Below are 14,220 nucleotides of genomic sequence, written 5' to 3'. Positions count from 1 at the left end.
TCTAAGATAGTGTGTTTTCTACAAACTTGAGAGATTCACGAGTCTGTTGCGGTCCATTCAGAATGTACCCACTTTGGGACAGCGACCCACCAGTTGGAAACCACTGTGTAATCTGTGCAAACACTGAAATGTTGGGAGTGTTTGCTCCCAGCAACGAAATAGTCTGGACAGAGCCAGGCCCTAACCTAAGCTAACAGGCTGCTAGCTATATATTTACCGTACAGACATTAGACGGGTAAAAAATTTGCTCATCGAACTCTCTGCAAGAAAACATATTACGTTCCTTGGAAATTAAATGCTGTTAGTGGTAATTCAGAGTAGGGAAGACAGTTTCAGTTAATTTTGTGTTCAATAGCCCAACACACATTAATTATACAGGACAATAAAAATGCAAAGTGATGTGTAACACAAAAGGCCTTTTCTTTTGGTCTGGCACTCCAGTGACTCAGTGAGCTTCAGCACCACATTTCAGAGGGCTATCCATTTAAAGGTAGTGAAGTTTCAATGTTTTGTGATGTAAATGTCTTGCCTTTTATTTCATATTCTGACAGGCAGGGAGCCATGCGAATATGCCCACCATCCAGTCTCCATTGGTTAGCTAATGTTAGCCAGGGCCACACTGCACTGAGCATCAGCCAGGTCGTGTGAGAGCTAGCTAGCGGAACCATGCTGATATTGCTTACAGAGCTAACATAGTTTAAAATGCTAAAGGGTGTTTGCAGTTCAAAATTGAGTTGCTTTCTCACTGGGGCAATCTGGTGGGAGACTGGAGGGTGGGCACCATGTTTCCACAGCAATGCTGTTGTGTCAGGAAAGCGTTAGTAGTGATAATCCCTGAATGCGTGGCGCCCCTAGCTAGCTCCCACCACATCTGGGTGGTGCACAGTGTAGTCAACTAAAGAGTAGCAAAATGAATCTATAAACTGACATGTGTAACCAGTCAGAAATATTCGCAGCAGTTACCTAGTTGACTGTTAACCATTGAAACGCCCTCAGAACGTACAGAAATAACATCTTAAACCTTTGGGTTTAAGCTCCTGCGACCATACACAAACACACTTCCTCGCTGGCTGTGTGATAATTTTACTTGTTGTTGTGCCACAAGCTGAACTCCAGGATCTGGCTGCTGATGTTTGAAGATGAGTTGTTCAGGGAATGTAGGCTTGGCTGTCTGTACAGAGGGATGAAGGGATGAGAAGAAATGCCGAGCAAAAAGGCAAAAAAAAAAAAAAAGATGGATGGAATGGCACTAAGGGAGAATATTGCAAACAAAAACACACTGTCATGCTTCCCCAGCGTCATCCCAGACACCAATGGGATTGTGATAAGGGTAAAGTCAGAAAATATCACTGATACACACAACACAGGCCCTGCCCCACTCCAGTCTAATTATTGCTTATAGAGCTGCCAGGCCCGATGCTTTGGGGAGCAGAGCATCTGTCGCTGATGGCAAAGGCTGCCAAGCCAGCCCCGAAAGAAGAGTCTTAAAACTGATCTGCGCCCAGAGGAAGGCGGGGACAAAAGCCTTAACACGCAACAGTGACATACACGTCACTCGGTGGCAGCGTCACTGAATGCTGGGTTTTGATTTCCATCCTTATAATCCATCTGAATGCCTCATCAGGGCAATTACCGGTATCTGCTGAGCAAAAGTTGCCACTGTCACTCTTGGCAAGTGCAGAGCCGCTGCTGTTCTGACTCTGTTATAGTGCTATTTTGAAGGAGGGTTGAGGCGCGCTGCCAGAGCCTTCAGTAGCCAGTCCTCCTACTAAACATATCTGTGCTTCTATTTTCTACCAGGCGATGATGCTCTGCTGACATTGAGAGGAAAAGAAGGAAGGGATTAATATTCACAGAATGTTTTTAAGGTTACATGCCAAGATAGAGGGGGAGAAAACATAAATACTGTTAACTATCCTTAAAGGTACACGACACAGGAATTATTGGTTACTGTTTGTAAACACATTCAAACTTGGCCCCTCCTTCAACACTGCTTGTGCGCACGCTGCAAGCTATTCTTGTAGGAACGTTTCAATGGAAAAGCTGATACTTTACCAAACTAACTAAGCCAGTGGGGTGTCACAGGCTCATTCTGAATTAGACTGCAAGTGACTCATAAGGGTGTCAAGTTAAATACAGTGAATTTTCGGCTCAGAGCTTTTATTTTGAAGTGCTGTTTCCTGCTGTAGAGTGAGTGACTAACCGACAGCTACTTGACAGTGCAGCAAACTAGCTTGACGACAGGGCTAAATGCAAGTATGACGCTGAAAATCTTACACTATGTGGACCTTGAACTCATGACAGAAATCTGGACTCCTTGGCTGGGAACCACTGTACCACGCTAACCTCTGGCACCTACCTGTTCAACAAGAAACGGCAGTCGCTGCGGCAGCTCCAGACTTTATACGTGATGAGATCACATATTGAGTTTAGCACTCTAGCTTTGTTTATTAATATTCTTGGACTGTCTTAGACCATAGGAATAATGTATGAATTTTCAAAATGAGCATAGGTCCCCTTTAACTACATTTATGTAAGTATTTAATCAGAGAATTTACAGCAACCGATATCTTGTAAATCTTCTAAATGACTACCTGCTGGTGTGGTTGATGTTTCTCTCTGCAGATGGAGGAGAAGAACAGGCAGCTACAGGAGAGGCTGGAGCTCGCAGAGCAGAAGCTCCAGCAGACCATGAGGAAGGCCGAAACGCTGCCGGAGGTAGAGGCTGAACTGGCCCAGAGGATAGCAGCCCTCACCAAGGTAGGAACACACGCACACACTCACATTAACACACACATGCTGTTAACACTTTCCCACAGATGCCCTCGTCTCTAGATTGTTCTATACCTGTGTGTAAGTGTGCACGTGGTGTCATGTCATGACGTTTCAACATGTCCCTCTCCTCTTCCTCGGCCACGTAGTCTGACTCCAGCTCCTCTTCCTCCCCCGATGATTATCACTTTGTTATGGAAGCTAAACTCCAAGACATGAACTCCATTCTTAGGAAGGTAGTCCCACAGGGCATCACAGCTACTGCCAATTCCTGTAGAGAGCAGATTTCATTCATTTATCTTATTAGTGTTTTGTGGCGAGCGTGTTTACTGGGGTTCTGCTCTGGCTGTTCTACCACCACGGGACAGCTGCATGGCAACTTCTGGCTGGAGCTCATACTTGGCAGTGCTGGAGGAGCTCTCTTCCTCTTTCATTCTGTCCTTTGGTGGCCTCGTTCTCCATCCTTCTCCTTGTCACTCTTTTTTTCAACCAGCTCTCTCTCTGTCTCTCCTGTTACGCTTTGAAACGATAGACATCCATCTTTGAGTTTGGGGTAGAGGCTTTGGCTTGTGTCGTCGCCACTGCTTTTCTTTGTCGCCCTTTCAAGGCTGTCAAACACGCAGATCATCGTGCCCTCTTTTGTCCTGTCTATGCTGTGATCCATGTGTAGGCGGAAGAGCGTCACGGGAGCATTGAGGAGCGAATGAGGCACTTGGAATGCCAGCTGGAGGAGAAGAACCAGGAGCTGCTACGGGTGAGTCACAGCGGAGGCGTCGTGCCAGGCAGCGTTAACCAGGCAGCCACTTCTGCATGAGCATGACAGCTTGAGGCGACTGCGACTGATGACATGCTGTCTGATTTATCACCGCTGACACTAGACCAAATCAATGTTTCACACACTCTGGTTTGTAAATTGCTCACAAATGATGCAATAATGTCCTACTTATTTTAGATCTCATTAGCATCTTCATAGTCATATTGTATAGTATCGTTCCAAAATGCTACATGCACAGTTTGAGAGAAAAAAGCATATGTAAATATTATTGTAACCTTAGGAAGAATTCACAAAGCTGATTTTCCCCTGGAAACCTGATTTGAACCCTGAATTGGTGAAGTTACATTTTGTTATTTACTGTAGTTTACTCTGAGAGTCAGGTCAGAATGTCGTATGTGATTTAAAGGAACACTGTATGTCAGTTACTCACCCCATGTTGTGTTGAATTCATGCTGAAAACTTTGTTTTTCCCGCATACCTCCACGGTGAACGAAGAATCCAAAAAACTGAGAACATTCATGATGAATTGAAGTCATAGGGGTCCACATTTAACAACAGTAAAGATATATCTGACCGTGAGACATGGGCACCGCGTTCATGTGTGTTCATGTGCTTTGGCTGGTCTCACACCCAAGCGCACACACGTGAGCGTGGAGTACAGAGAGGCTGGACATCAGTACTGACGAGACTGCTGCTCTTCAGAGACCGTACATCACCGATCACCCTGAGTGCGCACACGTGAGCATGGAGCACAGAGAAGCAGTCAGAGCTACAGGCTACAGTGAGGCTAAAAACAGAGTTCAAATGACGTTTTTCCGAACAACTTTTTATCTCGGGGCTTCAGGACACTTGGATCACTACGGACGAGCAGTATGGAGATATTTTGTGGTTTCAATTATGTGTTTTTGGACGTTTGAATCCACGGCGCCTTAAGCCTCCATTAGGTGGAGTTTTGTTGCCACCCCCTTTCCCCTGGGATCTCCTTAAATGTTGTGAGGACTCTAAAACTTCACCTGAGCCTCCCTCGGCATATGGGTGACTAGATAATGGCTGAATTTTAATTTTTGTGTGAACTATCCCTTTAATCTATGCTGTCTTCAGAGCCAGCCTCCATTGACAAAAACAGTAATTTTACCTCACTGGACTCGGGAACTGCTGGTGTACCACTGTCTTGATCACTTAGTGTCTTTGTGTCATCGTAGACTATAGTGAATCAGAACGGTCCCTTTAAAACTCCAAAGTCCCACAGTAACACAAACAAACCAAATGATCGTAGGCAGTGGCAGACCAGCAGCTCCTTTGTTCAGCGAGCTAAAATTACTGTTTTTGTCAATGGAGTCTGGCTTTGAAGAGAACATAGATAAGTTTCACTGACTGTTAAGTTCCCCGTAAGAAAGGTTTGTATGTTTGGGAAGTACTGAGCATACGACTCTGAGACTTGGATTATACTGCACGAGTTGTGCGAACTATATGATAAGTTTTGCTGTTGTTAAACGTGGACCCCTATGACTTCACTTTATCAAGAATGTTCTCTGTTTTTGGATTATTTGTTCACAGGAGGCAAACAAAGCTTTCTTTACAACTTCAGCATAACACAAAATGAGTAATTGGTACACAAATGATCACCTTGCGGATAAAGTATTCCTTTAAAGCACTGCACTGCTTTAAAGTAGCCAGTAGTTTTACAGCGATCAATTTAAAGGGGTTATTGTGACTTTTTTAAGTATAAATATTAAACTGTGTACTTCCTCCAGGCTCGACAGAGGGAAAAGATGAACGAGGAGCACAACAAGCGACTGTCAGACACGGTGGACAGACTCCTCACAGAGTCCAATGAGCGTCTTCAGCTCCATCTGAAGGAGCGGATGGCAGCTCTAGAAGAGAAGGTTAAAGAGGGCTGCTGTTGTCAATGGAAACCTGTCAATATCAGTTCTGTCCAATGGATGTCAGGAGGAGGTGGATTTTTACACCTCTGTGTTTTTCCTTCTCTTTGCAGAATTTGTTAATCCAAGACTCGGAAGGCTACAGAAAACAGTACGAAGATTCACTCCATGAAAAAGTAGGTTTCAGAAATGATGATGATTACCAACCTCTGCAGCTGAATAGACATGAGCTTCCTGTAGGGGAATTTCATAAGCACTCTGTTGGTATTCATTATTATGAAGACGATCAAAGACAGTGTTGACATGCACCGATATGACTACTGTTTGGTACTGGGACAGACATTCGTTGGGCATGTGATATCATGGACAGCAATGTAATGACGTCTTGTTAAATTGTTTTGTCCAGACACATCTGGCGGAGGAGATTGAGAAACTGAGATCAGAGCTGGACCAATTCAGATTGAGGGCAGGCTCCCTCACAGAACCCACCCTGTCACGGTAGGTTGGCTGTGGGTGTGGGTGTGTTAAGGTTTGAGTTTTTGTAGGCCATTATTATTTTACCACTGAAGCCTGATATGAGTTTAGACCACTGGACCCTGAAACTCTCTGCTGAACTTTGAACTTATGAAATTGACTGTTTGCTGAGCCCAGCTGCACTTGGATGCCGTCGCTACGCCCATCAAGCTTTTTGTTATTGCATGGCAGACATGCAGTCAGATTTACAGCTCCAAATACCTTTTTTTAAAATTGTTGTTTTTAAAATTATAACTTATTATCTTTGAGACAATAAGTCCTTGATTTCAGACAGAAGTGGAGGTATTTCTAGAAAGCTGCAATGTAGCTGTAACTAGCAAGCTAATTAAGCTAACATTAGCTCCTTGACTTACTTGACGTAAAGCGCTTTGCACCTCTAGGGAGCATAGGCCGTTGATGAATGTCCTCCATTTCACTTGATTGTTAGTGGTTTGCTCTAGATCTCTCCTAGACCTTTCTGTCTGGATACCTCTTCTCCAGCTGTTTTCCTAGTTCTTTGTGGGTTCCATTTCAGGGTTTATCAGGTGATGTTTGTGGCAGGTTCTCTGAAGGTGTGTCCAATCCAACTCCACTCTTGGATTACCACTTTGCGGCAGTGGAGAGGCTTGCCTACTCCAGTGATCCTGAGAGCTATGCCAGAGGGGGTTTTATACCTCTGGAAGGGTCCTCCAGGTTGGGTGTTGGGTATGGGGTTAACGACCCCACCTTGTTAAAAAGAGTGTGTTACGAAAACATTAAAAGATGAACACTAAATCACAAACCTGGTTGAAGAAGGTGCCCCAGCAATGGGGACTTTGAGCCTTCCCAGTGAAACCCACAAGGGAGTCGAAAAGCCGACACACCGTCTGACTCCAAGGAAATCTACTTGCTCTATTAGATAGTTGAAAATACCATCTTTAGCAGACTCATTTAAAATAGAATTTCTTCAAAAGCAGTCTCAAATATATGCCTGACGGGTGCATAAATCATGCTAAAATCCTGGGGCTACAGGGTCATGTCAGCATATTCACCAGTTGATGACTGATATGGAGAAGCCTTACAAGCTACAGCAGGTAACTTTTGTAAAATAATAATGTTTGACCATATTTGCAGAAACTGCCACGTTATTCTGACAGTAGTACAGGAGAGCTCCTCCTGGTGCTGCTAATGGCATTTGCAAAAATTGTCTGTTCCTGAACAAAAACAACCAATCAGAGCCAGGAGTCGTCTCTGACGCAGTGTCCATCACAGTCTTCCAAATGCCATTAGAAGCACTAACACAAGCCAGATAATTTTTGTTTTTTGTTTTACTAGGGCTGCATCGACTTACAATTATGTCAGTCAAATCAGATTTGGCCGTTTAATATGAATATTTGACAATTTTTTCATATAAAGTTAAATGTTTGAACTGGGCTCAGTGGGACGTTTAGTGGGACAGTGGCAATCCTGTCATGTAATAACGATGTATTGGAAATGTGCAACAGCTGTTTTTGCAGGCACTGGATATAAAACAAAAAGCAGACACTGTGCTGTATCAAGTATTTTTACAAGTAAAGTTCCTCCTACAGTGTAGCTGCATCACGTCCGCAACTGTCCTAACCAAAAGGTAGCATGAAAGTCAAGAGTGCTCACTCCACAGCATAGTCTGGGGACTAAAACATCCCTAGAAGTACACTGCCTCGCGAAAAAAAAGACTGATCGACTTGAAGTAATTTCAGTCGGCTGAGGATTCAAATCTCAAACATTCATACTGAATCTTAAATAAAGAAAAAGTGTTTTTGTACTTATATTGCAGTGTAAAGCCAGTTAGGCCTTGTAGTGTGTCGAAAAATAAACAGATTGTCTGAACTGATGATGACTGTTTTGTTAGTCGCTTTCATGTGAGAGGTTGAGCCAGCAGTCAGTTGTTTGAGGTGGATTAGGACCTCCTGCATCTATTTACCACCACAGGACAATCTGCAACACATTATGCATAATTAAGCCTTAAAATTAACAAGAGTTTAGCCAGTTTGGTGCTTCTCAGAAACAAGTCCAAACCAAAGTTAGATTCAGTTCACTGGAGTTCTGGAGCACACAGACAATTAAGCAACTGCATGAAACTAAGATGGATCTGTGTCCAAACATTAGGCAGTATTTGGAGAAGGATGCTTGACTCTGAACAGTGGTTTGCACTTAAAGCTGCTTAACTATCTGTGTGCCTAAGGTTTAAAAGATTCTTCACATAGCTGCAGTCGTCGAAACATATCCATTACTTTGTTATTGGGTGACATTGACTGGCTGAGATCCAGTAATTTGTGCATGTAACAGGAAGCACATAAAATGCTGGAAAACAGATACACTCTGTCCAGTAGCAAGTCCTGTTATTTTATCTGTCACTGATGAAACAATTTGCTCTGCTCTATTGTTAGAAACACTGGTATCACTGAACTCACCGCATCTATTCTTGGATGTATTCTGGCTTCCTTTTCATGCTGCATGAAGTTCTCATATTACAGTGCCGATGTGTTGACAGTAGCAGCCGTAATCTCCTCCATAGACAAACAATTTGCAGCCATAGAGGCGTGCATAACGAGCGCTGATCCTTCAAGGAGTACACTTTACACCACATCATTGTGACTGTTAGGTACGCTTCAGGTGCCTGAACACACGATTGGATTGGTTTACTGTCTGCGTAGCTGTGAACATTACCATGACATTTTTGTTGTGTCTCATCTTTTGTAATCTCCTTTACCGCTCAGGCAAAGTCCCCGTGTAGGATACTGTTCATCTTCAATATACGAGACCCAGAAGATGTTTTAGAGAAGGCACACACTCGGTAACTTGGGGTGTAGTATTACTCATTAAGTATCTTCTCAGGTCTCATCTGGACACATCAGCTGAGCTCCGATTTTCGTTGGGATCTCTGGCTGAAACACAGTCGGACCACTACCGCTCAGCCAAGGTCATCAGGCGGCCAAGGAGAGGTCGAATGGGTCTGCGTGAAACCAAGGTGAACCAGTCTTAATTGTTTGCTTTCCAGCTCGCTGTGCCTTTATTGTAAAATCTTAGTGTTTCTACTTTTACCACTGCTACTTTTAAAAAGCCAGTTGGAGGCTCTTAAAGTCATCCAGTAGAAATATTCTGAGAACCCTGAGGCTGTAACGCAGTGTTAAGTGCTAAAAGTCTCCATTAAGGCAATATAATTAACCTTTCATAAGGATGCTACAATCAGATTAAAGGGAAAACGTGTTTGTGTCTAAGGCACTATGGGGAACGAAAATATTTAAGATTGGTGCAATATTGAGCGAGAGGGCTGAAGCCAGCAATGTAAACACTCAGGGCATGTTCACTTAAAGTACCTGCTTATGCCACTGACAGGGTTAGATTATTATTCTAAAAATGTCAGACAACTGATGGAAATGATCCCTACAGAGATAGACTTGTTGTTTGGTTCAGGTTTGAGCAAAAATGGCTACAGCCAGCAACCGTGAAACAGGCTGTAATGTAGACATACTAGCTTTGGTCACACTGTCATTTACGTTTTCGAAAACTGCTTGTTTTTGCAACTGACAGGCTCAGATTATTATTCTAAGTCTCTGAAAACTCATGGAAAGGATCCCTACATAGATAGTTTTTGTCGGTCCAGGTTTGAGTGGAGGGCTGCAGCCGGCAGCTGCACAACAAGCTGCACTGTAAACATTCAGGGCATGTTTGCAGTCAATCTATGTCCATTAAACCTTTTTGTTTTTGCTACTGTCGGGCTCAAGTTATTATTCAAGGTGTCTGGCAACATTATGGCAAAGATTCCTACTTTTTTGTTGGTCCAGATTTGAGCGAAAGGGCTGCAGCTGACAGCCATAAATCACAGCTGTAATGGCCAAAACACACCAGTGGAGAATGCCGCACATCACAAAATACGGCCATAATATTGTCAATGTACAACCCCACACCGGCAACGGCAAGACTCATGTCAGCGCTCCTGGACGTGGCACTTTGCGCCTGTCCTATATCCAGCTTCACCCCCCTTGGAATTAAATGCATTTTTCCCCCACTTGCTCTCTGCTCTTCTTCTCTGCTGTGGCAGCTCGACCCCTCACCCTGGATGCATAAAGAGGACTCTGTAGCTGTTGCTGTCTCGAGTGTGACTTAGACTGGATGACATGAGACTCGTTATTGAGATAGGGAAATATTCCAAGCTAAATGACCCACAACCCGTCATTAAAAAGACAGTGGCCAAAAAGATATTGCCTGGTGAGTCATAGCTCTGGAGATCACCTCTTAATTAGTGGGTGTCCACACATGATTTCAAGCTAATGCAGAGTTGGAAGAGGTACAGACCTTTCACTAAAAGTAGTAATAACTTTGTGTAGGCTGCAGCGTGACGCTTCCAGTGTGTGCTAGGGGCAGCACTTGACACGGGTCACATGATGCGGTGTGTTTTCAGTCTCGTGTAAACATTCTGGCCATGTTCACACTGTCATTTACGTCTACTAAAACTGCTTGTTTTTTGCAACTGACAGGCTCAAATTATTATTCTATGGGTCTGACAACTCATGGAAATGATCCCTACAGAGATAGAACTTTTTGTGAAAGAATAATATCATTTTCTTTTTTTTTTTTTTAAACCAGAGACAGCACTGAAATCGCCATCACCAAACTCACCAGACTCCATTTAAATAAACAGTAATTTTATCATCATTAAACACACTTCATTTTAAGTCAACAGAAAGAAAATAAAACTAACAAAAATGTCTTTATTGGCTTTCAGCTGTTCCAACAATCACCAGCTCTGGTTTTGTTGAAATAAACCCTTAATTCACACAGTTAGATGTGAAAGTATGCTGCCTCTATACACGCTAAAATTACTGTTTATTTAGATGGACTGGCGGATTTGGTGATGGTGACTTTGGGACTGTTTCTAGTTAAATAAAAAGGATCGTACTCGTTAACAAACAGGTCTGTCTCTGGAGGGATCCCTTCCATAAGGTGTCAGACACTTACAGAAACAATCTGAGCGACAAAAAAAGCTCTTTTAGTGGATTTAAACTGACAGTGCTGACATGCCCTGAGTGTGTACATTAAGCCTGTTGTCATGGCTGCCAGCTGCAGTCATCTCCCTCAATACTGGACCAATTTCACATATTGCTGTTCCCATTAGTAACTTAAACACAGCAACATGGGAAAATAGCATCTAGGTTAAAAAACACTATCCCTTGTTATCCCTTGTCCACAACCCTGCATTTTGTTCAAAATGTATTAAGGCAATTTAAACTGAATGATAGTATGAAGGGTATAATGTGGGGAGAGAGATAAAGGCAAGTTTAAGAGGCGATCTACTTTAGTGGGGCCAACTCATTTGTGCAATTTTGGTGACAGGAGACAGTCCCTGCCACAGTGCATCAGGGCTAGCGTGGGTTTTAGTGTTGTTAGTTGGAGAAACATATTATCACCAGGAGAGTATAGGTGGGCTTCAATAATGATGTCAGCTCGTGTCATCTCTTTTTAAAGCAGTGTACAATGTTTTTTTTTTTTTTTTATGGACCAGGAGGGTAAGCATCCAGGCTTGTCTCTCACAGGATAAAATTATTTTTATTATTAGAAGGCTATACTCTACAGCAAATACATGGCTCCAGTGGTAATAGTGTGCCTTTTAAATTGAATTTGAAGTTTAAAGGAGACAACAAACTCACCATGTCGCATTCGTATTATGTCCAGACATAACAAGGCAATAGAAGTCATTTTAGAGGACAAGGACGTGCGCTCTCACGCTACAGCTGAAGCAAGTTGTAGTTCACAAAACAAACAAAATGTGTTTCCATCTTGTTGGTCTTTTGCCTTTATTTTTGTTTGCTGGTGTGATTAAGAAGGCATTCGTTTAGTTAAGTTTGGGTGCATTTATACGTAGATGTCTCCTGAAAATATTATGAATAAAGTAATAGAATTCTGATAACATGACAAAAGAATGTTACTTTGATTATGTGAAGAAAAAGGTTTCCTGAAACCCCCAAAATATTTTAGATGTATTAAATCAGAACTTAGAGTACATGGTCTGGTATTCATTGTCTGTTCTCGTCTTTACGTGCAGGCTAAATCGCTCGGGGAGCATGAATGGCGCTCGCAGCAGCTCGGGGTTCTGGGAGGCCACCACTTCGAGAGCGACACGGAGATGTCCGACATCGATGACGATGACAGGGAAACGTTGTTCAGCTCCATGGACCTGCTTTCACCCAGCGGCCACTCTGATGCACAAACTCTGGCCATGATGCTGCAGGAGCAGCTGGATGCAATCAACAAGGAGATTAGGTACCTGACACACACTGCAGTATTAATTTAATAGAAAAGGCCAGATTCCCAGACATATCGATTTGCCTCCTTTATTTATTGTGTTCCTAATCCATTTGACTTCAAATCAGATTAGCACCTGATATGTTTTTAGGATCATATTCCAGAAAGCTGCACCTTTTCGTACTGTTTGCAGATTAACAAAAATGTTTCTGACTTTAGGGTGATATCCTGGTGTTGGATTAATCCCTGTTTCCAACAGATAACACCACTTTTTTTATCAGTGTTTCTACTTTGCCCTTTTTCTCACCCCATCTTTGGCTTCCCAAATGATACTCCACTCAAAATCTATATTTAATGTAGTATTAGATAACACATCCCATTAAGAGCAGAGATTTTGGTCAGCTTGTGTTCATGTCAGTGACTACAGAAGCAGAAAAAAGTCCCACAGAGGAACTTTTTTTTACAGTTAGCTCTCACGGAATCGGGTGTGTCTGCTACAAGCCACAGAGCACCTTGACTGAAGGTCATCTAAAGTTTGTATGTGGTCAGAAATATGCCTGTGCTTTTAAATAATGTAAATAATGTCTGAGCCCCATTGTAGCGTTATAATACACCGCCACATTGCATCCCTGTGCGCAGTGTATGTGAACCTAGCATAATGTCTGCTAACTAAGCTAACAAACACAATACCACAACTAGAAACAAAAACATCTAGTTGTTTGATGCCTCACTGCATTATTGGAGCGCAAAAAAAAAAAGTTGATGTCAGATCAGCTTTGATTTGTAGCCAGTCGCACCTGTGGCGTCAGTTCGTAGCTTCATGTCACCGGCTTTCACTGAAAATGACATGTAGCCTGTTGCTTTGTTGCTGGTAATGTGAACACAGCATAAAATATACATTATTTCAAGCCTTCATAACATTTAAACAGGTGATTTATATTAAAATTAACCCCCTGTATAGTTGTTATAAACAGGAAATTAGTTACAGAGACCAAAGCAGTTTTTTGTACCAGGCTGTAAACATGCTTATTCATGCTGCAAAGTTGGGCATTTCAACGTGGGGATCTATGGGGATTGACTTGCTCTCGGTGCCACCCTCAAGTGGCCATTAGAGGAACTGTAGTTTTTGGCATGTGCTTAAATGCTTAAAGGGATAGTTCACACAAAAATGAAAATTCAGCCATTACCTACACACCCATATGCCAATGGAGGCCCTGGTGAAGTTTTAGAGTCCTCACATCCCTTGCGGAGATTGGCGGGGGGCGGCTAGCACACCTAATGGCTGACGGCGCCCCAGACTAACGTCCAAGAACACAAAATTGAAACCACAAAATATCTCCAACATGCTCATCCACAGTGATCCAAGTGTCCTGAAGCCCCGACATAAAAAGTTGTTTTGAAAAATGTCATATGAACTCTGTTTTTAGCCTCACTGTAGCCTGTAGCTCTGACTGCCTCTCTGTGCTCTGTGATCACGTGTGCGCGCTCAGGGTGATCGGTGATGTACGGTCTCTGAAGAGCAGCAGTCTCGTCAGTACTGATGTCCAGATTCTCAAGTGCAGGCATCGCCAATTCCCAGTCTGAGCAGCAAAGACTTTCCTCATCCGTTGGCATTGCTTTGCATTTGAAACAACTACACCACCAGGTTTCCAGTGCTCAACTCCGGTATTCTGCGGCTGGCTGAGGGTTAGGCTCATGAGCTGTGGCGGCTGCTTCGTCCAGGAGCCTGAGTTCCGTCCGTATACTCGGGCTCAAACAAATACGGCTCAACAAAGAAATGCTGTTTCTCCTCAATTTCAAAGTCTTCAGACATGTTGGGCTGTCCTTTGCTAAAAGATCGTAGTGCAAATTATCTTTTAGCTCTGTGGTTACTGTTGTCTCCCCCTGCGGTGCATGTGTCACATGATGTAAACACGGGTAAGCAAAGCTCATGCTTTCGCTGGTCTCGCGCAAGTGCGCACATGTGAGCGCGGAGCACAGAGAAGCAGTCAGAGCTACAGGCTACAGTGAGGC

The 14,220-nt window shown here is 43.2% G+C and overlaps 1 protein-coding gene across 6 annotated transcripts in view; it reads left to right on the top strand.

Moving 5' to 3' along the window:
• Positions 1–14,220, top strand: part of ppfia2 (PTPRF interacting protein alpha 2) — a 282,784-nt gene that overhangs the window by 234,508 nt on the left and 34,056 nt on the right. For all 6 annotated transcript variants that reach the window (XM_049566807.1, XM_049566806.1, XM_049566804.1 and 3 more), the window contains 7 exons: positions 2,626–2,760; positions 3,443–3,526; positions 5,302–5,433; positions 5,544–5,606; positions 5,837–5,928; positions 8,800–8,932; positions 12,008–12,225. In XM_049566807.1, coding sequence (XP_049422764.1) covers positions 2,626–2,760; positions 3,443–3,526; positions 5,302–5,433; positions 5,544–5,606; positions 5,837–5,928; positions 8,800–8,932; positions 12,008–12,225 — 857 coding nt within the window. The remainder of the gene's footprint in view (positions 1–2,625; positions 2,761–3,442; positions 3,527–5,301; positions 5,434–5,543; positions 5,607–5,836; positions 5,929–8,799; positions 8,933–12,007; positions 12,226–14,220) is intronic.

The sequence above is a fragment of the Epinephelus fuscoguttatus genome, linkage group LG22 (assembly GCF_011397635.1).
Source record: "Epinephelus fuscoguttatus linkage group LG22, E.fuscoguttatus.final_Chr_v1".
Lineage (NCBI taxonomy): Eukaryota > Metazoa > Chordata > Actinopteri > Perciformes > Serranidae > Epinephelus > Epinephelus fuscoguttatus.
This window is presented reverse-complemented; position numbering and strand designations above follow the sequence as displayed.